At 33.4% G+C, this 23,009-nt stretch overlaps 3 protein-coding genes across 3 annotated transcripts in view; 1 reads left to right on the forward strand and 2 right to left on the reverse strand.

Annotated features, from left to right (window-relative positions):
- The window catches only part of LOC131947433 (structural maintenance of chromosomes protein 2), a 151,125-nt gene that overhangs the window by 96,281 nt on the left and 31,835 nt on the right, over positions 1-23,009 (forward strand). The gene's annotated exons all lie outside the window — the stretch shown is intronic.
- On the reverse strand, positions 3,416-5,273 carry LOC131947366 (uncharacterized). The gene is made up of 2 exons (XM_059308570.1): positions 4,756-5,273; positions 3,416-3,523 (listed from the first exon to the last, which is right to left on the reverse strand). The coding sequence occupies exons 1-2, from the start codon at positions 5,239-5,241 to the stop codon at positions 3,455-3,457; spliced, it is 555 nt and encodes a 184-aa protein (XP_059164553.1). The 5' UTR covers positions 5,242-5,273; the 3' UTR covers positions 3,416-3,454.
- On the reverse strand, positions 12,841-14,797 carry LOC131947370 (uncharacterized). The gene is made up of 5 exons (XM_059308575.1): positions 14,687-14,797; positions 14,201-14,278; positions 13,486-13,963; positions 13,184-13,288; positions 12,841-12,887 (listed from the first exon to the last, which is right to left on the reverse strand). Exons 1-3 carry the CDS (start codon positions 14,784-14,786, stop codon positions 13,632-13,634), a joined length of 510 nt encoding a protein of 169 aa, XP_059164558.1. The 5' UTR covers positions 14,787-14,797; the 3' UTR covers positions 12,841-12,887; positions 13,184-13,288; positions 13,486-13,631.

The raw sequence follows: 23,009 nt of genomic DNA on the forward strand, positions 1-23,009 counted from the left end.
GGCACAGCACGATAAGGCTTGATAGCGTCTAGCAGTCTATGTAGCAATCTCTCCTTCTGTTAGTGAATATAGTAATCTATCAAGCGATTTAATTGTTTAGTGTCGAAACAGCTTAATTAATTTTAATGACTAATTAACTGTCTAATTAAATTTAAAAATACATAGACTTGTTTTGTCAGCAAACTGAAACGTCACTGAAAGGTTTGAACGAAATAGCTGGATTAGATGGAGGTCAAAATAGAGTTACATACTTTGCCACAAACAGGCGTTTCGAGCTAAATAAAAGATAGTAAAAATGTTTTAATAAGAGGCTTTTATGTAATAATGCACTAAAAAGAAGAAAAAGAAAGATTTTCTTTAAATATATTAGCAATATAAACCATAAGTGATATTTCCACGCCAAGAGTAGACTGATGTGCAGAATATAGTCCAAGTAGAGACATGGAAGTTTTAACCCAACGGGATCCGAAACTACATCGCTTCCCCATTCTTTGCAACAAGTCAGACGTGTAACCACTGAAGCCAATCAGCTCTAAACAAAGTAGAGCTTTTTTGGCTGATCCAAGTGCCCAAACTGACCGATGGCCTCATAAACATGACAAGGACTATTATTCGACCTCAATAACGGCACAGAAGTACGGGATCGATGACACAGACAAACAGTAGCTTCCCTAAATGGGTATACTGTAAACATGTAGAGGGTTGGAAGCAGGAGTTGTAACTGAAATAGCAAATATAAACAGAAAGTGATATTTCAACGCCTGCTTCGACCCATTCCACGCGTTTAAATATATTATACGAAACTACTTTTTAAATGAATATAAAGAAAAGCGTTTTGAACTAAATAAAAGCTTGTAAAAATTATAATTCGGCCTTTGAATCAAAGGACAAAGAATACAACTTTGGAGTATAGACCAAAACCATTATTCGATGTAAGATACATAAATCTAACCCAAGATTCATTTGACAATCGCAGGATATCATCGACACCTTGACTTGAAATAAATTGGATCATGTAGAGGAGCACATCTTTTACAAGTATCGTGTGAATAAATATTTAATTCAATTACTTAATGTGAACATATAGAGGCACTGAACGAAATACATAATGTTAATGTACAGCAAACTTTGTCCTGCTGGATTGTGTTCTAAGTTATATAAAAACATGCTGGCTTTTGATACCATTTAGATTTAGGCTTGAGTTCATTACTTGTAATTGTCTTAATAATAATCTACATTTACAAATCGATTGACTTGTTTGACACGCGACATTGGAGTCTTGCCAGTTTCGACGACTGAGATTGTGTAACAGGGGCAGTAACTAGTAAATGTCAATTTAAATACTCTAAATGTATATTTATTTTTAGAATGAGGGGCGCAGAACTGAGAGTTGGCTGGAATCGGTTGCCACACCTCTCTTGTTATCTCCACTTTTATTAATTCGCTAAATTAAATTACTTTTAAATAATTAATGTAAGACCAAAACTAAATATTCCAGATATTCGATTCAAATGATCGATAACATATTTGTGGCAAATATGCTCTAGCGAGTCATACCGCACATAAATAAATATAGCCGCAGCTACAGAATGACCTGTTAGTCTAGGGTTTGTCTCGTTGGACAAGAGGTCCCTTAATAGTAATATTGAGTTTATTAATGTTGTATTATTATTATTAACTGATTGCCGATATTTGGCTCAGAGAAAAGGGTTAAAATTAGGATTGAATAATTAAATCAGTTTCCAATCCTTTAACTTTTATTAATTAATACATTAATAATTGACAACGTAATAACGATACAATTTAAAGTAGCCTGGAAGGGGCGACTGGTCTCCAGGGCGGCGTGGTTACACTTCCTCACACACAGACCTCTGTACTAAGTTTTAGCCTCAAGCTGGCCGGCTGTAAAATACATTAGACAACTTCCTAACATCTCTGTGATATACACATTCATTCAGACACATACAAGTTTAAAATTGTTACCCAGATAATACATTTACATTAGCCTTACATAAGGCCTACAATAAACATTACTAGGAAATATGCTTTCATTCATACATTGTTTTATATTCATTCCATACTTATTAATTAATATTATAACGTTACAGCTAATAAAAGTAAGTGTTAATTACCTTCCAAAGAAGCCACACAATCCTCTACACACGTTGCCAAACGTACGTTTAATTTCTCCGAGGAGAACAAGTGCCGTAGCACCAAAATAATTATAATGTAATAATGGCTAGTGCCTAAGCACCAAAATAAACGTGTACCTCCGAAGAGGGGAGAAGGTAGAGTGACCGGACTGTAGCGTCCCTACCCTACAGGTCACATGACTCAGGCTCCGCCCTCACGACCGCAGTCTGAGGTCGAGGCCCGGTCAGCCTTACAATACCGCCGGACTCAGGTCCAGGTGTGTACTGTTACCTGTGGGGTAGCAAGAAGGGGGGAGAGGTGGAGACACCATGATAGATATTTATAATCTATCATAACATCCCCCTCCCCGCGATAATGGTTTGCTGAAAGCACACCTTTAGCGCAACCTAAACACACTTTTCATATTAAATCCTTACATACCATACATTTTGTCATTGTGTAAAATAAAAGGTTACAGTACGATCACATTATACAACTGTATTACATAAAAATCAAGGAAATCAAAAGCGTTTTCACCGCTAAAGTAATCAATTTTAACTACATATATAAGTAGGACTATCATAAATGTAATGACACCTATGTCCAAAAGAAATGATGAGTAGTATAACTATATTTAAAAGTGTTTACTTGGTACATTCAATTGAATAGCTGTGCATAGTAGACCCTACATTGAAAGTGGGTGCTCTATGAAACAAATGCAAAGACATGTAAAATAAGTATACATTCATCATGTTAACTAAACATGTAATTTATCAACTGAAATAAAACACGATAACAAATGCATTTTATGTAAATATACATTTATATAGAATTGTCTATCTAGCGTCGTATTGTGACCGTTCTGACCACCTACATTTCTGTAAGTCTTTTGTTACAGGCATTGGTTCAGAATTGATTGTCAGGCTATTCTTGTTTTTAGTAAGGTGGCCTATAGGCTTTGTTATAATTTTTATAACCGTCATACACAATGTTATTTATCATTGGAGCAATATGTCTTTTCTTTGGAGCATAAGTATTAGCTGTAGCTTTTAGTTTTATTGCACTGGTTTTTATTCTGTCTCTAAATGAGTCCCAGTGTTTATGATTATTTTGCGATTTATTTTTGTGGTCAGTGATTGCGCCCACCTTAGTTTTCTTGTGTGTTTGACCAACATTGCATGTCTTGTAATGGTAGGATACTGACTTTGATAAGCCAGGCCACCAAAAATGCTCTAAGATTCGAGCTTTCATTTTGGCCACGCCCACATGAACTGACCGCTTGTTGCTGTGGGTCAGGTCAAGTACCACCTGCCGCAGCGGTTTAGGTACAGCCAATTGATCCCACGCGACGCCCTGTCCGTCGGTGTATCGTCTCATCAACAGTCCATCGCTGTTAAAATAAAAGTGAGAGGGTCCGTGCTGGTCCAGTTTAGTCTGAGCGAATAATTTAGTCTTAGCTAACGTTTCGTCTTTTGTCTGCATTTGTTTGAACTGTTCGACAGTCACGTCAAATTCAGCGATGAATCTTGTAATGTCATTCTTTTTTGTTACTTTCTTAGTTTGTGCCTTTGTGACGAGGGCGGCTGCTACGTCTAGGTTATCACCCATCGTCGCCCCACTCACGTTACCAATTATTAAGTCCACGGGCGGGTCTTTCAGGAGCGCCGCTTTAGTGCACCCGGTAAAATATGGAGATTTGATTCTAATCCATCCCACTTTATAAACCACTTTTGTACCATCAAATAAAGTACAAGTAACGGTGTCGTTATTGTTTTGTCCGTTACTCAATGATTCCCTGCATCCTATAATACTACACCCGGTATCTCTTAATACCTTAACCTTTTCCCCATTAACTTCACCATCAGCTATATTTCCTCTCTTAGATTCTATGTCCCCCTCGAAACATGCAAGACCTAACTGAGGATCCCTTCTTTGATCAAAATGCTTTCTGTCACCTATTATATCTTTGTCCGACATTGCCAATAACTGTTCTTCTGCCTGATGGCTAGCAAAAGGGTTGCCAGTGCTAACCTGGCCCACCGCTGCGCTACCATAGCCTCCCCTTCCCCTGCTGACAGCAGCTGCGGGGTAGGCGTTATTTCTGACCGGACCCGAGTATTGCTGGCGGTCATTGTGACCCTCGCTCCGTGACCCGGCATCCTCACTCGTGTAACGCTTCAGGTGGAAACAATCGTCCGTGTTGTGTCCCCTTTTAAAACAGAAAGCGCAAGACTTGGGCTGATTGTTAAATTTGTCATCGAGGCCTACGTGCGCTATTGGTTTAGTTATATGCTTTTTACGTGCTAGGTTTTTATCTGGATGCGCTATCATGTAATTGTCGGCTTGGGTTAATACCGAGTCCAGATTTAGGTCATTTCTCTCAGTGATGAAATTGACCACGTCCTCGTTGACAGTGTGTAGTAGTTTATCTACCACCATCAAATCACGGAGGGCTTCAAATGACTTGTCGATTTTTGACAAGTCTACCCATCGAGTAAGGTAATGTTTTGCTCTGTTGCTATAAGCAACAATAGACTCATTAGCCTCAGGTGATATGGAGTAAAACTTTTGCCTATATCCCTGTGCTGTCAGATGAAAGTGACGACATAGAGCAGTTTTTACCTCCTCGTAGGAAGCTTTTGCTTCCGCTCTGTGTCCCATAAAGCACACTGGCAATAGTTCTGCCGGCATTAATTTGCGGAGCTCATTACTCCAGCAGTCTTGCCTCCATCTGTTTTGCCTAGCCTCTTCTTCAAAACGAAGGAGAAAAAAGTCTAGGTGATCGGCCACCCCATCAAACTTTGGTAGTGTTACCTTCGATGATCCGACACCTATTTGCTCCTCCTCCTTCCCCACATACTCGTTGCTACGATTCGCTAACTCTATTCGTTTAATTTCCAACTCTAACAGCTGAATTTGACGCTCCTCTTTTTCCTTGTCCCTAGCCCACTCTGCTTGCTTAAATTCTCTTTCCCTGTCTACCCTAGCCCGTTCCGCGTCCACCTCATCCCTGACCCATTTTAAAAGCTTTGTCCCCGCGTAACCTAACGCCTCCCCCTCCCGCTTTATCTCTAGCTGTGACCGCTGCGTAGCCTGGTAGGATGCCATGGCGTCCGGTCAACTTTAGGTCAAGAGTAGGATACCTTTGTACAGGGGGGGATAGTAGGGTGGTCACTGGTCGGGGTACCCAACTAGTGTTAGCTGTATTTTAAAAAAAAAATATTAATGTAGAGCACTGACAGTATCTGAACTTGCCTGAACAAGAGACACTTACCGAAACTGCAGTGGTCGCTCTGAGTCACCCTGGGAAGTTAGCTGGGTGGTATCAAGGGTGGGTAGAGCTAGGTCTAACTTTGACTTTAACAATCTGAAAACTATAAGTAATTACTAGTAAAGGATGTACAATTGTATTCTAATTGTGGCATAAAAAGTAACAAAATTAAATTAAAATTAAATTCTACCTTTATATATATAATTATATATATATGATAAAAATGTACCAGTATTTATATATATTAAAAAAATTTAGCTTTGATACGAGCCCCCAATGTGGCAAATATGCTCTAGCGAGTCATACCGCACATAAATAAATATAGCCGCAGCTACAGAATGACCTGTTAGTCTAGGGTTTGTCTCGTTGGACAAGAGGTCCCTTAATAGTAATATTGAGTTTATTAATGTTGTATTATTATTATTAACTGATTGCCGATATTTGGCTCAGTGAAAAGGGTTAAAATTAGGATTGAATAATTAAATCAGTTTCCAATCCTTTAACTTTTATTAATTAATACATTAATAATTGACAACGTAATAACGATACAATTTAAAGTAGCCTGGAAGGGGCGACTGGTCTCCAGGGCGGCGTGGTTACACTTCCTCACACACAGACCTCTGTACTAAGTTTTAGCCTCAAGCTGGCCGGCTGTAAAATACATTAGACAACTTCCTAACATCTCTGTGATATACACATTCATTCAGACACATACAAGTTTAAAATTGTTACCCAGATAATACATTTACATTAGCCTTACATAAGGCCTACAATAAACATTACTAGGAAATATGCTTTCATTCATACATTGTTTTATATTCATTCCATACTTATTAATTAATATTATAACGTTACAGCTAATAAAAGTAAGTGTTAATTACCTTCCAAAGAAGCCACACAATCCTCTACACACGTTGCCAAACGTACGTTTAATTTCTCCGAGGAGAACAAGTGCCGTAGCACCAAAATAATTATAATGTAATAATGGCTAGTGCCTAAGCACCAAAATAAACGTGTACCTCCGAAGAGGGGAGAAGGTAGAGTGACCGGACTGTAGCGTCCCTACCCTACAGGTCACATGACTCAGGCTCCGCCCTCACGACCGCAGTCTGAGGTCGAGGCCCGGTCAGCCTTACAATACCGCCGGACTCAGGTCCAGGTGTGTACTGTTACCTGTGGGGTAGCAAGAAGGGGGGAGAGGTGGAGACACCATGATAGATATTTATAATCTATCATAACAATATTCGTTGCATTTCACGTGTGTCAACATTGAGTTTAAAAGAATTGCCACAATCCCTCGAAACAAACAAATCATGTTATAGACTATCCCCTTAGCTGATACTCTAGAAATTACTGTATTCAGTAACAGAAAGGGAGAAAACTAGCTAGGGCTGTGCTATCAGGGACGAGTATAGAGTCATTACAACAATTTGAAACTAAAGGCAGGTAAGAACTAGCGATCACTTGTTTGGCTTGCTGTTGCCTGTATAGTGTGGACACTGTCGGCTGCTTCCACGTAGCAGATAATCGTCTTTCAGATTAGCGAGCTACTAACGGTGTTTTAAAGCAAATATTTGTAGTAGCACCATTAGCAGTGACGACTTTATAAAAGAAAAATGACTAAACATTAAAGTGGAAAAGAAAAAAGAAAAAACGTCGTTATAATAACATGCATTCAAAGCAACAAAAATAAAATAAAAATTATTTGCATTCTTTCTTAAAATCTTTGATCGCACAGGGAAACTTTTTATATTTTAACAACCGAAGATTATGAAATAATCAGTTTTTTTAGTGGACTTAAAAGTTTGTTATTATGTCTATTTTAAAATATTTTACAAATATTTTTTATATTTTTATTTTTTATATTTTTAAAATATTTGTTATGTTTTTAAGCATACGTATATGAGTGTGTGTTTTATTGTTGTGTGCTCAAGGTATGCAGAGTGGACAAAGTAAATGAGCGGATTATTGTTATTCAAAAATATGCGAGCATTTTTCCGGTAAAAGTAACGACATTTATGTAACATTTTTAAAACAATTGCTGATTGACTTCAAACATCCAGATCAATTTGAAGGGCTCAGTGGAAAAAGAACTTAAGTTACACTTTTTTCAAACATAATTTTAGACCTATATATTATTTTTTTACTTCCCCTAAACCATTTCTGTAAATTTTGTCCATGCAAAAAGTATGGAAGTAGCTTAATTCGAATAACCTACATCAGCTGCTTTGGTAATACTTTGAAGAATAAATATTTAAGTGCTGATCTTCATGAAAAAAAAAATTACTTAACTGTTACCTTTTCAACTGCCCCGGGCGCCGTCCCATACGGTGCTCAAACGGTGGTAGAAAAAAAAAGAAAAGCTCCTGAGCGACAATACAGATTTGAATTATAAAATACTCTGCTACGAGTCTTTACATATAGACTTAAATATTGCCTCCAGTCGTTGTGTTACAGGGGCAGTAACTAGTAAACTGCATTTAAAATACATTAAAGAATTTATTTATTAGAATAATGGGCACATAACTGATTGTTAGCCTCAAGCTCTGGAATTGGTTGCCCCACCTCTCTTTTTATCTCCCCTTTTATTAATTCGCTAAACTAAATTACTTTTAACTAATTTATTTTAGACCAAAATGAGGTTGAACAAGATATACCACATATTCTACACGAATGTGCGACGACATAATCGTCGCATTAAAGTGTGTCAAAATTGAGATAAAAAGATTTGCCACAATCCCTCGAAACAAACAAATAAAGTGTTATAAGACTCAGATCACAAAAAAAACGTCTTTTAATTTTTTTTCAAAATTCAGAAATACATCCAATCGATTATAATTAATTTTTAACGATTCTGTTATAATTTATTTACTTAAGCATTCATATTTTTTAAAAAAATGAAACTTAGTTGTATTTCGCGTAGAAGTGATAAAATAGTTTGTACTACCAGAATAAAAAAAAAACAACTTAAAATTAGAAACTTTAAGCCAGAAGTAGGTAATGTTTAGTTGAAAACTGTTTTTCATTTTAAACCAAACAAAATAAACCGGGAGTGATCTCCCTAAAAATTTCTCGAATACTCTAATATAACACTACTAGGGATGGCAACTCGGGACAATATTTGTAATCCATTTTTAATTACTAAAACTTTTTATAATAGAATAGAATCTCGTAGAAAAAAAATTGCGCACCAAGTGAACGCCCAACATGCGTTTTTTGAGAAATCGGAAATAGCACTAATTACTACTTCCGGTCAACGGAAATTACTGAAAATTTGACAGAAGTTAGCAATTTATATCTTTTTATCATATATGAATAAGTTCCAGTTCCGTTTACCAAAAATCGCGAAAAAGTTGATCCCGAACTACACATTTGATATAATACTTATATTGGAAATTTCATCAACCTAGCTGTAACTTAAATGAAGTTATCGTGTTTCAAAACATACACACATACAGAGAGACGTGCGGTCATGTAAAATTACAAATCTCGATTATTGTTTGCACGATTACAACACTTCCTCATACTTTGTATACGAGAAAATAAAGTGTAAAGAAAATCTCAAAAGAACCTTTTCAAGATATTTAAACATTGAACCGTATTTTAATGGTTATGTCCCTTGTCCCAGTGATCACACTAAGTGTAAATGATGTTTTAGTGTTTACAAAATATTAACAAAAGAACGACTTAACAACATTATCTAAAAGATTTAAACCTTCAGTCCTATTGGTGCAGTCCCTAACACTTAAAACATTTTATATTCTTTAAGCAAACAGAAGTTTGGGCAAGTCAGGTGTTTATTGTATTGATATAAAAATAAATAGTAACACGTGGAATCATAAAACGAAATAGAACATATTTTTACAAGATTAATCTTTGTACAGGTATTTGACATGGTGGATACAGATTTGATTGTTTGAAAAGTTAACCATCCACCATGTTTTGTGTTGTACTTCTAAAAACTAACGATAGTAAAACTACTGTACTTGGATAACTTTGCGTCTTGTTCTGCTTTAAACACTTGAAAGTAAAGTTGTTGATCTTTCTTCATGTCAACAACCGCTGACCCAGCAGCACTAGTGGCGGCACATTTCACTTCTACAGACGTACACCACCTGCCTCCAGCCCTCACAACAACTCTAATCTATTTATCTTCACATTCATGTAGAGTGACACAGACAAGATATAAACCATCATGTGGTGATACAAATGTTCCTGTTGTTTGATTAAAATGTTGACCGTTGTATTCTCTAATTTCACCAAATGTTTTCATCCTTGAACTCGATATGATCATTGTGCTTTCTTTCAGGTGGATATAACAACCATATCTGTTACATGCTGCACGTTTTTCTGTCAAGTAGGAAAAAAACATGTATGTTTTGTTAAACGTTTATTTACATTGTTACACATGCGTCAATTATTTGTTCACTATTTTTTTAGGTTAGTATAACTGCTAGTAAATGTATTATATAATCGTTAGTATTGGGTAGTGTATACTGTTTACGTAGTATTTATTGATTAGATTTTCGTAGTGTGTAATGTTTTGTTAGTATTTAATAGTAAGTATTTGATACTATCTATTATATTGCATATTTCATTTTATTTCCTATATCATCATCATCCAACTAATCAATGACCGTTTTGTTTAGTACTCTCCTCACCAAAACTGTGAACGCGAAAACAAAACAACACTCCGTCACAGTTTATGTTTTAAACAGGTGCATGTGAAGTATAAAAAAACGCAGCGAAAAAGTAAAGGTCACTGAAAAGAAAAGCAGTCACAAAAATGAACGAGATAAATTGTTAATTATTGGGTAGCTGTGAGTGCAACTATGTTAAGTTAAATTTAATCAAGTTGTATAAGAAAGTAATATTAAGAGTGTAATGAATGAGCTAGTAAATGACTGAAATGTATGTGAAAAAAATCAGATATTAATTGAACATTATGTACCCCCTCACCTCTATTCGACAACGTCTTAAGTAAAACTCGTCGGCTGATTTCCAAAGAAAATACACTTAATACAACAAATTCATTTCTTTGCTTTTTCCTACATTTTGTTTTTATACTTTTTTTTTTGTTAAAATTTTGTTCTCTACAAAATACGTAACACAAACAACAACTGGGGTACTGGAACGGATGAATTGCATTCGATGAAAGTTAATGGAGGAAATGGCATTGAAACACGGCGAATTTGAGACACGAACTCTGTTACAAATTAAATTATCTCGAGTTACAACTGTATTAATGTAGTACCGCGATTAGTTTTTGTTGCTCACATATAACCCAATATTAAGTAGACACATGTCATGTTAACTTTACAAAGACTGTAAACATGAATTATGAAGTGACAAGGTTTGTAAGTTGTGACCTAAACAGTAAAACTATCTTTCTTAGCCACATATACAGTAAAGTGAGGTTTTGGTGACGTCACTAAAATGCGGACTAGCTTAAAACGTTTACATTTGTATCTAGCAAAGTCACAATTTATACTAATCGCAATGTATGTAATATATTATGTACTTCCTGTGACAAACACAAAACAACAGCGGATGATTTGACATACCCTGAGAGGGAATAAAGATAATTTCGCAAAGAAAGCTTTAGACTAGAATCGATAAAGAAGAAAGGAAGTCGGCCGGCCGAAAGATCACAGAGATGAACGGTAGAAGTAGAGGCTAATCCTCTAGGCCAGTGGTTCCCAACCTTTTTCGAGTGGCTACCCCGTTTTATAAAAATTAAGTGTCCCGCGACCCCCATAGAATTAAAAAGCCGAAATTAGTATGGAAATTAATAAGCACTAAAATAAGATTTTTTCGTAGACTTTCAATATAAACTACTCTTGATAACTGTTTTAATACCATGAGTAAAATTGCATACTATTCACTAAACATTCGCGGTTATTTTTTTTTAAAGTATTTTTTCTTGTTAACGCCAACCTATGTCATTGTCATTATCTTAATTTTGTTTTTAATCGAAAAATAGTGCTCAAAATAAAATAATATTCTCGAAAAGTCAATCAATTTTACGTTTGGATATAAATGGCTACTACTACACCAACATTGTGTCTGAAGTTTTTCATTTTACGCGGAATCACTCTACAAATCAAAGAATTCATCTTGTAATTCATCGGGAATGCAGGCAACATCAAGGGAAGAAGAGAATGGATAATACGTCAATGTAGATTCTTTTTTTTTCAGCTAAGAGAAATAGCGCTGCAGTTCGTTTTCAATAGATGTAAGATGCCCAGAAATTTCTTCTTTCCAAATTTTAATTATCTCATAATTAGATTCATCTACCACACTGCAGAGTTTCTCAAATTTACAATATTTCCAATATTTATTTTCTTCGCCGATTTTGCAGCTTTGATAAAAATGCCCCGAGATTATCATGGAAAGTGATAATATTCGTTCATTTTCCATGAAGCTTCAGGTTTTGCTTATGTTGATGTTCGAGCACATCTGCTAGGTATGATACTCTCTCCGACGACTCTTTGTCGTTTTAAGTATACCAAAAGGTCTTGTTTCCTTTGCATTTCCAAGAACAATTTGATTTCAGATTTCAATTCAAAAACACGATTCACAATAATTCGTTTGATAGCCAGCGTACTGTAGTGTGGAAGAACAGAGCCTCGTGATCTTTATTCAGGTCTTTGCTCAGTTCTTTGAAGGCTCCAGATATTATATAATTTACAACTTATACTAGCAATGGAGTCTTGGTGGTGATAGGTGAGGGCAGTGGTTAGGGAGCTAAATCTTTTCTGCTTTCTGAAAGCCCGATTTTAACCTAAACATAGATGGAGCACCATCCGTAGAAACCCTCACAGCCGTTTTAACCCATTTTAATCATCCAATTTAAAAAAAAAACGTATTTATTTTCTCCATGCTATCTTCACACAAGAGCAACTCTTCTTTGCTATCATCTGAATAAATATAGACAAAGACCAGCAACTGCGAACACGAACTCACGTCTGTTGATTTATCAACTTGAAAAGCAAACAATGGTGAAAGCTTAATTTCAATACAAATATGTTATTTAACATCTACCGACATGTAAGAATTAACTTCACCATCTTCAACATGCAGCGTTTGATGAGATTTTGAAGATTTCATAAACTCGTGACTGAGAACAACTTTGTACAGTACGCTTTACTTCTTCTCTATTCCCTTTCCAGTGGTGTTAGTAAAGCCGAATTTCAAAAATTCTTCTAAATATTTATGTATTGTTTCGAATTACTAAGGTTTAGTATACCAATTGGCGACCCCCCAGAAAGCCCTTCGAATGGGGGTCGCGACCCCCAGGTTGGGAACCCGTGCTCTAGGCTCACGTAAGGAGAGCTGCCCAAAACCCAGTCTGGTGTCGAGGTATAATTGTAGCCCTTTGTTCCTCAGTGCCTACAAAAGATTCAGTCAAGTACTCAAGAAACTTACCGATTGGACAAATATCGTTTGCCAGCCTGATCATCTCACTTTCAAAGGCCTCCAGCTTAATTGAAAAAACATATTTATATATGTTTATTGTTCTTGGTAAATAATTCAAGTTTATGATCTATTGATATTGATAATTATCACGCTAAACAAACAGAAACGTGTAATATAACACTGAGCTTGCAACTTAGTACAACACCCTTAATGGAATCTAAAAACAAATGATTATAAACTTTGCTTAGAAAGAAAAGATAATATGCATCAATCGCTACACGCAACTGTTATTAATTTTATAATGTTGATTATTTTAATAAAACTCAGAAAACAATAAAATTTTACTTTAAAGAAACTCACCTTTTTAAAACTTTGTTCCCAAGTTTCAAACTTCTGGTTAAAGATTTGAGTCAGTTTATCAATGGGCATCAATCTTTGTTGTAGGAGTTTGTACATTACACTGTGCTATAATTTTAAAACAAAAATGATAATTATGTCAATTTCAAATGCAGATATTTGATATTAGAATTTTTTTAAACGAATTACAGTTTCATAAAGGAAACACACAAAATGCGTTTATATTGTAATTAACCTCATCTTTGTAGAGATATATTTAAATAACATGTGTACGAACTATTTTGAAAATGTGATTTTTTATGTACCTTTAACTGTAATTTATCAATCGTGTTTGCTGTATCGGTCTTTACTTTCTTACTATCTTCTTGTAAGCCAGAAATAATTGTCGATAAATGTCGAATTTCTAGTGTTACACTGTCTATTTTATCTGTGTGATCCTTCATCTCTTTATTTATTTGAGTAGGTTGTTTTCATATTCTTTTAAATCTAGAGACAGTTTGTCTAGTGTTTTGTTTGACTTGGATTCTTTTTCTTTTAAACTTTCAATTTCTTTGTTCAGGTCCTTCGCTTTCTTCTCTTGTTCACTCATTTGTTTTCTAAAGTTTTTTAAGTTCAGCTTTTGTTTTTTGCTGAGTTGTTCAATTCTTGTTGTCCTATCGCTCTGTTCTGTGACATAGTTGTCTCTCCATTGTTTCATTTCTGACATGTCATCTTCAGTCTTTTGTTGCGTTTCTTGAAGAGAAATTTTAGCTCTCTCGAGAATTTTCACTCGATTTAACAAATCTGATTTGAAAAAGATTGATTTGTAATTTACACACATGGCATACAAGTTTGAAACAAGTTTAAGAAGTAAAATGAGAGTTATTTCCACACAGTAGCAAACAAAAACAAAAAAACATGTTTATTGAACTATAGTGATAAAACAACTTCTGTAAACGTAAAATGTAAATAACTTTTTAGGCGACATTAGTCACAACACCTATTTAGCTAATATTTGTTGTTTTTTTTTTAATCTCTCACTAGTTTGAGATTCCTCCGTGTCTGTTACACCAGGTGTCTTTTGTTGTCCAAGTGTCGTAGTAGACTGCATGTTGTATTCTGTAAAAAAAATTTGTTCTAAAGATGGGTTTTTTGAAACTTATAAGCAAGTCTTTCATTGAATATATAATTTCATTTAGAAAGCGATTGTAAAATAAAATATGTTTTGATAGAGACAAAAACTATCTATCAGTTTCAATTTTTCAATTTGATTTTTACTACATACTTTATCAATCTAAAATAAATATATCAACTAATGTCTTTGTTCAAAAATTAAACATCACTTGCTTTTCGTATGCTCCATAAAAAGTAAAAACTATTTACTCAAAAAATAACTAAAAGCCATGCCTAAATTTTCCGTTATATGTTACATAATTAATATTTAAAAACTAATAGAAAAAAAACCAAATGTTGAACCTATATATGTAGCTGCCAATTCTAAAAGCAAGATACAAACGTTCACTTTACCAGCTAGAATATCTACATGTTCTATCAATGTAGCATTCGCGGATGTTACCATGGAAACTACATCTTTAAATGTCATATCAGTGTCAGACGATTTATTCATTTAGTTCCTGGTTTTTAGTTTGATCTAATTATTTAGAGCAAATAGATTAGTAGATAAATAGTTTTCGTTATTAATTCAGTTAAAATAAATGTTCGTCGTGAGCAAAGGTAAAAACCATAACAATATTTATTTAAAATACAGATTTTTAATTCAAATGAATTCGATATAGAATATAGTATTGAAAAAGCATTATATATATATATATATATATATATATATATATATATATATATATATATATATATATATATATATATATATATATATATAAATTCGATTTACCTGTGTGACACAATGACTTCTCTAACTGTTCCAACAAAATATTTTAAGATTCATGGGTGGGGTTGTACTCAGACATCTGCATGTAAGTGATAGGCTAAATAAATGTTCATTTTAAAGTTACATCAGTATGTGTTTTATAAAGTGGCACCACTAAATTTTTGACTGATAATATTGTAGAAATCATTGATAGCAAAAGTATTTAATAGTGTGGCACAAAAAAAAAGTATTGACTGCTAAAAAGTGCCACCAACCTTTTCCACTAGAGCTCGGGGGGGGGGGGAGATGATTTTTTTTCACTAACGTCAATAATAATATAAACTAAATGGAGGGGGCACAAAGTTGATAGTTCGACCCGGGGCCGGCTTTGGTAGCTACGCCTCTGATAACATATGACTGCAGATGCAATAGTCCCAGTGAAGTATTTTAACTACTCGACACAAATGTTACGTAAACGACTGTTTTAACTTTCAGCTTAAGCTTGCATTTTACCGCCTCCACATTTGATAAATTGTGCTTCAATTTCGCATTTTACCGCCTCGATATACAACTTATCATGTTTCCATATCGCATCTGAGCTTCACCCCCGTTAGTCGCTGTGTAAATAATAAAAACGACGTGTATGAGATCTACCATTGTTTACTTACCTTTAGATAGAATGTTGTTTTAATGAAATGGATTTATCTTGTTGTGGCTGATCTACACGTAGTAAAGCATCAATACAAGAGAGATAACTCTATTAATGACAACGCTATCGGGAAAACCCGCTATTATTCAACGGAGGAAGTTCAGCTACTCTACACAATTCCAGTCCTTTGATTCCCCACAAGAAGACTAGCCCTACTCAAGGTACTGTTAATCTTTAATCTATTTCATATATTTTTAAAACAGCATTTCCTTTTAATATAACCAAACAACCTAAAAATAATGAATTTTAAACAAAATCAAAAGCTCTTATACTTCTTCAATTCTTACTCAGTTATTATAATTATATTCTCTTAATTATGAAGCTTGATAATATATAATTTCTTTAAAATATACTTATTAATAGAAAAGTATGTAGGTCGTTTTATAAAAAAACGTATTTTATTACTGTATATTTAGGCAATTCACAGACAAATTGTAAAATAGTTCATCACAACGCTGGATAGATAATGAAAGTGAAAAACGGAAATACCCAAGTGTATAATTTTAGCAAGCAGGAAATAACATAAGTGAAGCCAAGGAAAACGTATTATGTATTACATAATTAACTACATTAGTTAACATATCTAAAAAAGAAATATAACAATATTTATTTAAAGTAGTTTTCATTTAATTGTGGATTGCCAGTTATAGTTTAATAATTTAGGGCAAAAACTTAGTCTTGGTAGATTTATAACTCATGTATTAGATTTTATTTCATTGTTATAATTAACTCTTTATTTACTGAATTAATTTAATGAATTATAATATTACTTTTGGTACACTAAAATTATACTTGACTCAGGGAAGATTATAAATGTATCAATGATTATAAAGATTCACCTTAAATTAAAATAATTTAAGAGCTAGGCTTATATATGGTACCGTCAGTAGAAAAAGGGTGGCACTTTAAATTATCGGGGGGGGGGGGGGGCGGATACTGTAAAAGTACATATTTTTAATATTTCGTTAGGGGGGCGGTAGTCTATTTTTTTAGGGGGGGGGGTTACATTGAAGAAACACTTCTTTTTCTTCGTTCTCAATTTTCAGTGTTGGCAGGGATCGAACCTTATCTGCCAGAAGAAACACTGCTTTAGATTTACTTAGTGATGATGACAGAGTTAACATATTTTTTTAATTTAGTGTTATTAACATTTAGATGCCTTCGAGAATTCAGGTCAAGCTTGTTACAGAGCGCAAGAAATATTTGGAAGAACAGATACAAGTTCTGGAACCTGTTCTGGGAAATATGAAAAATGTAAGTCATTACAAACTAAAAGTTCGTAATACTTAAACCAACACGTGTTTAGGAATATAGCACTTCAACACGTGACCAATTGACAACATTGTTGTTGTTTGCTTTAACCAGGTTGTTGCAAAAAGTAAGGCGTGGCTAGAAGAAAAAACTGACCAATCATCTGTCAGCTACATCGAGCTATCACAAGAACTGGACACAGCAGCCACGACCTTGTTGGATGTGACGTCATATATTTTAGGTCAGTACTCTAATAGTTTTTATAATTTTAAATCTCAAAGCCTACTGTCATGTGTCATGTGTGTTCAGTAATGAAGTGTTTCTACTGAGAAGAATGCAAAAAAATTGTTTTACAGTTTAGTTTACAGGCATTACAAATACTAAGTTAAAGAGATATAATTTTACTGTCTAACAGACCACTTTCCTCTTTTCTATGATTACTGAATATTGTAAATCATTATATGAACAAAAAAAAAAAGATTTTTACAATCACATCGTGTAACCTTATTCGCCTTAAAACAATCTTGAAGAGCCTTAAATTTTTTTAAAAAATTACTTTTCATTATAAAATCGATAATTATTCTTGTAAAAGTTAAATTTAAAACAATATATAGATTTCGATTATTTTGGAATTATTTGTATTTGTATACGTTTGGATCATATTCAAAGTTGTTTTTGATCAGAGTATAACAAGGCTTGCGTTATGGTTTAACTAGCTAAAAAAGCAACATTTATTGTGTGTACTATAAAAATCTTTGTTCACTTTAACTGCAATTAAAATAAAATTCTAAATCCAAATTCACCAGACGAAGACAACATGGATGTCAACAAACCAACGCCATCTTTACCACAGTCTGAAACACAGACAACAGCAACATTTCTAACAGGAGAATCAACAAGACAACTCAAGACACAAGTTCAACACACAGCTGGTATATTATAGTATGCTTTGGTATAACACGTTATATAGCATCATATAGTGGATATAATTTTAAAATATGTACATGTATTGTATTTTGTAAACCAACTTACGTTTGATACTTTGGTTTAAATTCGTTTTGAACACCCTGATTTTCAAGATTTAGGACATTTTAAATTTCATACATATATATGCGACTATTCTCAGTTGAAGAACATCCTGACCTAGAGCGTAGACTCGCCTTTATTGAAACAACACTATCTTCGCTACAGGACACACAACATAAGTCTACAGATAACATATCAGAAATAAAACAATGGAGAGACAACTTTGTAACAGAACATTGTGACATGGGGGTAAACATTGAACAACTGACTAAAAAACAAAAGCAGAATTTTAAAAACCTCAGAAAACAAATGAGTGAACAAGATAACAAAATAAAGGAGCTGAACAAAGAAATTGAAAGTTTAAAAGAAAAAGAATCCAATTCAAACAAAACACTAGAGAAAATGTCTCTAGATATGAAAGAATATGAAAACAACTTACACAAAATAAATAAAGAGATGCAAGATTACGCAGACAAAATAGACAGTATAACACAAGAAATTAAAAGACATTCTGATCTGATGGCTGCCCTACAAGAGGAGTGTGATAAAATCTTGTGTAATACATCAACTCAATTAGAAAAGGTAAAATTACTAATTATGTGTATTCACAATTTTACACACACTCGCCAGATAGCTTATTATAAGCAGGTTAAATTAAAAAAAACAACTTAGAAGTTTTATCAGCAGTTATACTTTAATATACTTACTAATGTTAAGACACATGTTTATGTTACATATAATATGCAAAATTATAATACTTTTATATAATGTTTTGATGTTTAGCAAAATGTATTGTACAAACTCCTACAACAAAGATTGATGCCCATTGACAAACTGATTCAAGTCTTTAACCAGAACTTGGAAACTAGGGAAGAAAGGATTACGAAGGTATACGTGTAGTAATTTTATTAAAAATTAAATTGCGACGTTGATAAATCCGGTCTAAATTATTAACACTATATCAATAGAGCAGTTAATACATGTTTTCTTAAATTAAGTAATACATCTTTAATTTAAAAAAAAACACATCCTTTAAATTATTTATATTCTTTCAAGTTGCCATAACCAGTTAACATCAGTGCAGCTATTGTATGTTGTACGTAACTATGTGATTTTTTTCACACATTTTATAAAATCTTTTTTAGCTTGAAACTATTGAAGCTACTATTTCAGTGCTGTCCAAAGATTTGAATCTATTAGGTAGGTTTGCCTGAATTTTTTTTTCAAAAAAAATTACTTGATGTTCGTTAGACAAACAGAGCATAACGTTATGTTCGTTAGCCAGACAGACCATAACGTGATGTTCGTTAGCCAGACAGATCATAACGTGATTAAGAATGGAACATTTCACTCACCCATAGTGCCAGTCTCTAGACCCGTGGGTTTCTGTCAGGTGTTTGTTTCCTCACCTGGTACATTACACCACCTGGTATGTCGGGGGGGGGGGGTGGTCGACCTACAGCGGTCTACCTTAGTACAGTAAGACATTTACAGAGCTGCAGTTTAAAAATAACGAATTTTAATCACCGTCATTTCATTACTTGTTGTTTCTACTATTAAAACTGTGTCGCATTAAATCCAGGAATTAAAACTAAAATAAAATAACTCTTACACAAAAAAATGTTTAAATTTTTAATATCTTATTATCTAATTATATAAACTAACTTTAAATAAACAAAAGTTAATGTTGATGTTGCTTATCGTGTCACTAGTTGTATCAGAATATGATATGTACAACAGAATAAAATATGTTTTTTTGTTTCAATAGATTAACTTTCTATAATTAAACTATAATGTGAACACATACAGAATGTAGTGCACGTATATAAAGTTTGTTTTACTTTTGGTGACTTATTACGTGACCTGCTACACTTGTATAAAATTAATAGTTTCAAATCTTCTTAGGTGATAAACTAAGAACACTAAAACCTAGGGCGGTACAAAACAAATACTTAAGATTAATGTTCTTAAAGAAAAAAAAATGAAACTATTTCAAAGGTAAATGTACATTGTATGAATCAAATAGTCAGAGCATGTGTGAAATTAAACATGTACATCCTACATATGTTTTCTAATCAACAGAGTCACGTGTATGTAACAGATATGCTTGTTATGTGACGTTTGCAAGTCCCACGCCTGACATTGTTGGATCAATTATTTCAACATTTGGTGAAGTACTTGAATATAACGGTCAACATTTTAATCAAACAACAGGCAAATTTGTATCACCACATGATGGTTTATATCTTGTCTGTGTCAGTCTACATGAATGGGAAGATAAACAGATTGGAGTTGCTGTGATGGCTAGAGGCATGTGCTGTACGGCTATAGCAGTGAAATGTGCCGACACTAGCGCTACTGGGTCAGTGGTTGTTGCCATGAAGAAAGGTCAAGAACTTTACCTTAAAGTGTATAAAGCTGATCAAGACGCAGCGTTATCCTGCTTTAGTAGTTTTACTATCGTTAGTTTATAGAAGTACAACACAAAACATGGTGGATGGTAAATTCTCAAAACAATAAAATATGTAACCACCATGCTAAACACACGCGAACAACTTACTATGTAGGTAGACTGCATGTCTGCAAATACTTGAATGGTTTACATTATATTTGTTTAGTTATCGTTTTGTTTCTATTAATTTAATATTATAAGTAATTATGTTTTCTACTTGACCAACGTTATAGAATATAAGTATGTACCATTTCCTTCACTGTATATGAGCACGAACGTATTTGAATACGTTTGGTTTGTAAAAAAATCAAACTTATTTATCTTGTTAAATATGTAACTGTCATCAGACAAATGAACTTCCACAAAGACGAATGTTAAAATATGTTACTGTACATCATCAATATGTGTATCAAAGGTAATCCAAGTTAGTCATTTGTAAAATAAAAATTACGATTATTTTTATTTTACTTCTAGTCTCTGTAATTGTGAACAATACATACGTTCAATAAATAAATTACAGCTTATCCGTATAAAAACATGTTTTCCTTTATTTAGTAACACTGTATCTTTAAATTAACAAATATCAACACAAAGATCGCTACATCTATTAAACTTGTCTGTGTAATAAAATATGTAACACACTATTGCTACAAGAAACAGTAAATGCCAAATTAGAAGCACATGATCTATCATTTTTATATAAATTTAGTTGAATACATTATAACTTTAGAAAACCGCTTTTTTTTCATTTGACACATATTAGACTTTAACATGATTTACTGTTGATATGCATCATATATGTAATGTATATTTGACGTCAACTATATATTTTTATATATGAGAGATTTAAGTGTTGAGTGCTGTACCAGTAGATTGCTTATAACTTCTGTAAAAGATTAGTGTTGAAGAGTAGAATAAAACAGGTTTGTTTATTAAATCTACATGATAATATTAGACATTGTTTTATTTCTACATCATTTCAAAAATAAGGTGTATAAGAAACATAACCAGAGTGTGAAAATCTGGGTCTCTTCCTGTTGCACTTTCATATGGTACTGTTGCATCAACTCGAGGAATACGTTTAGAACTCCGTGAAATATGCTATTGTGTATTTTTATAACCCTTTCAAAATGCCAGAATGTTAAACTGTTTTTTATTAGTTAGACATTAAGATCATTTTTATAATACAAATCTCAACAGAAGTTTTCATTAAATTATCTTTCTGATCATTAACACAAAAATCACTCACCCACTCATGTGTTTATTTGATATGGCCTAAGCCCAAAGTACAGATGGACTGACCCCACACGGCCCACCAAGATCAGATGTTTTACCGTATATGTGATCAAATATCTGACAGACCGACAACGAGATAGGAGATCATAAAGGCTGGAAATCAAATTTGGTATATTCGATACTCTATACTTGGTGTTAGTGTTTGACATGTGTTTGACATGGCTCTTTAACAAGCTTAACCTGAATTCTAAGACGCACCTAAAGAAATTAAATACGAGAAGAGTGGTTACAAAAATGTGCTTCTAGTTTATATGTTATCAACTTTATAAAAAAAGTCAGTATTAAGGTTTTAAATTAAGTTTACTCAAACACTATTCATACATTAGTAGTATATTAGGTCACTTTTGGGTCGTATTTTTGGCGCAGGTGGAGGGGGAGAAGTACAATGGTTATATAGTAAAATACTCGGAGGTGGAGGGGGAGCCTGCCGCAGCCTGGGACAATGAGATATAGTAAAATACTCCCAGCCTGGCGCATCGGAGGGTAAGGTGGAGGGGGAGCCTGGTACAACGACATATAGTAAAATACTACGCCAACTGGCGTTGGCGGAGGTGGTGGGGAAGTAGGTCACCAGTGACCTTGTGACGTAATCAGTGACCTTGTGACGTAATCACCGACCTTGTGACGCAATCAGTGACATTATGACGTCATCATTGACCTAGTTACGTGATTTTAATGTGTTTTTTTATTAGTTTTAATGAATTTTTAAAATTTTAATTAATTTTTTATTAACGAGTTACGTAATTTGATTATTTGTTTACTTTTTAATTATTTTTATTGACGAGTTACGTAATTTGATTATTTGTTTACTTTTTAATTATTTTTATTTTGTTTATTTTTAATTTTATTTTATTTTATAATTAGTTAAATTATTATTAACTAGTTACGTAATTTGATTTTAATTACTTTTGTTTATTTATTTATTTGATATATTTCTTTTCTTTGATGTATGTTGTTTAATTTAATTACTTTGTTTATATTGTGTAATTTTTTTATCGACTAGTTACGTAAAAGGATTATTTAGTTTATTTTAAATTTTATTTTATAATTAGTTTAATTATTTTAATTAGATTATTAGTTTGAAATTCATTTTATTTCTTTGATTTTATGTTTATATTGTGTAATTTTTATTAACGAGTTACATAATTTGATTATTTGTTTACTTTTTAATTATTTTTATTTTGTTTATTTTTAATTTTATTTTATTTTATAATTAGTTTGAATTTAAATA

This window comes from Physella acuta, unplaced genomic scaffold (genome assembly GCF_028476545.2).
Source record: "Physella acuta isolate Inbredline_101_S28 unplaced genomic scaffold, ASM2847654v3 ptg000592l, whole genome shotgun sequence".
Taxonomy (NCBI): Eukaryota; Metazoa; Mollusca; class Gastropoda; family Physidae; genus Physella; species Physella acuta.

Bases quoted from the DNA above. Each gene is read 5' to 3' on its own strand.
- LOC131947370 (XM_059308575.1), bottom strand. From the start codon at position 14,786: ATGAATAAATCGTCTGACACTGATATGACATTTAAAGATGTAGTTTCC. The intron at 14,279-14,686 runs GTAAAGTGAACG...TTTTTTTTACAG, and splicing joins ACATGTAGATATTCTAGCTG to AATACAACATGCAGTCTACT. The intron at 13,964-14,200 runs GTGAGAGATTAA...TTTTCAAATCAG, and splicing joins CACGGAGGAATCTCAAACTA to ATTTGTTAAATCGAGTGAAA.
- LOC131947366 (XM_059308570.1), bottom strand. From the start codon at position 5,241: ATGGCATCCTACCAGGCTACGCAGCGGTCACAGCTAGAGATAAAGCGG. The intron at 3,524-4,755 runs GTAAAAACTGCT...TTATTTTAACAG, and splicing joins CAAAAGCTTCCTACGAGGAG to CGATGGACTGTTGATGAGAC.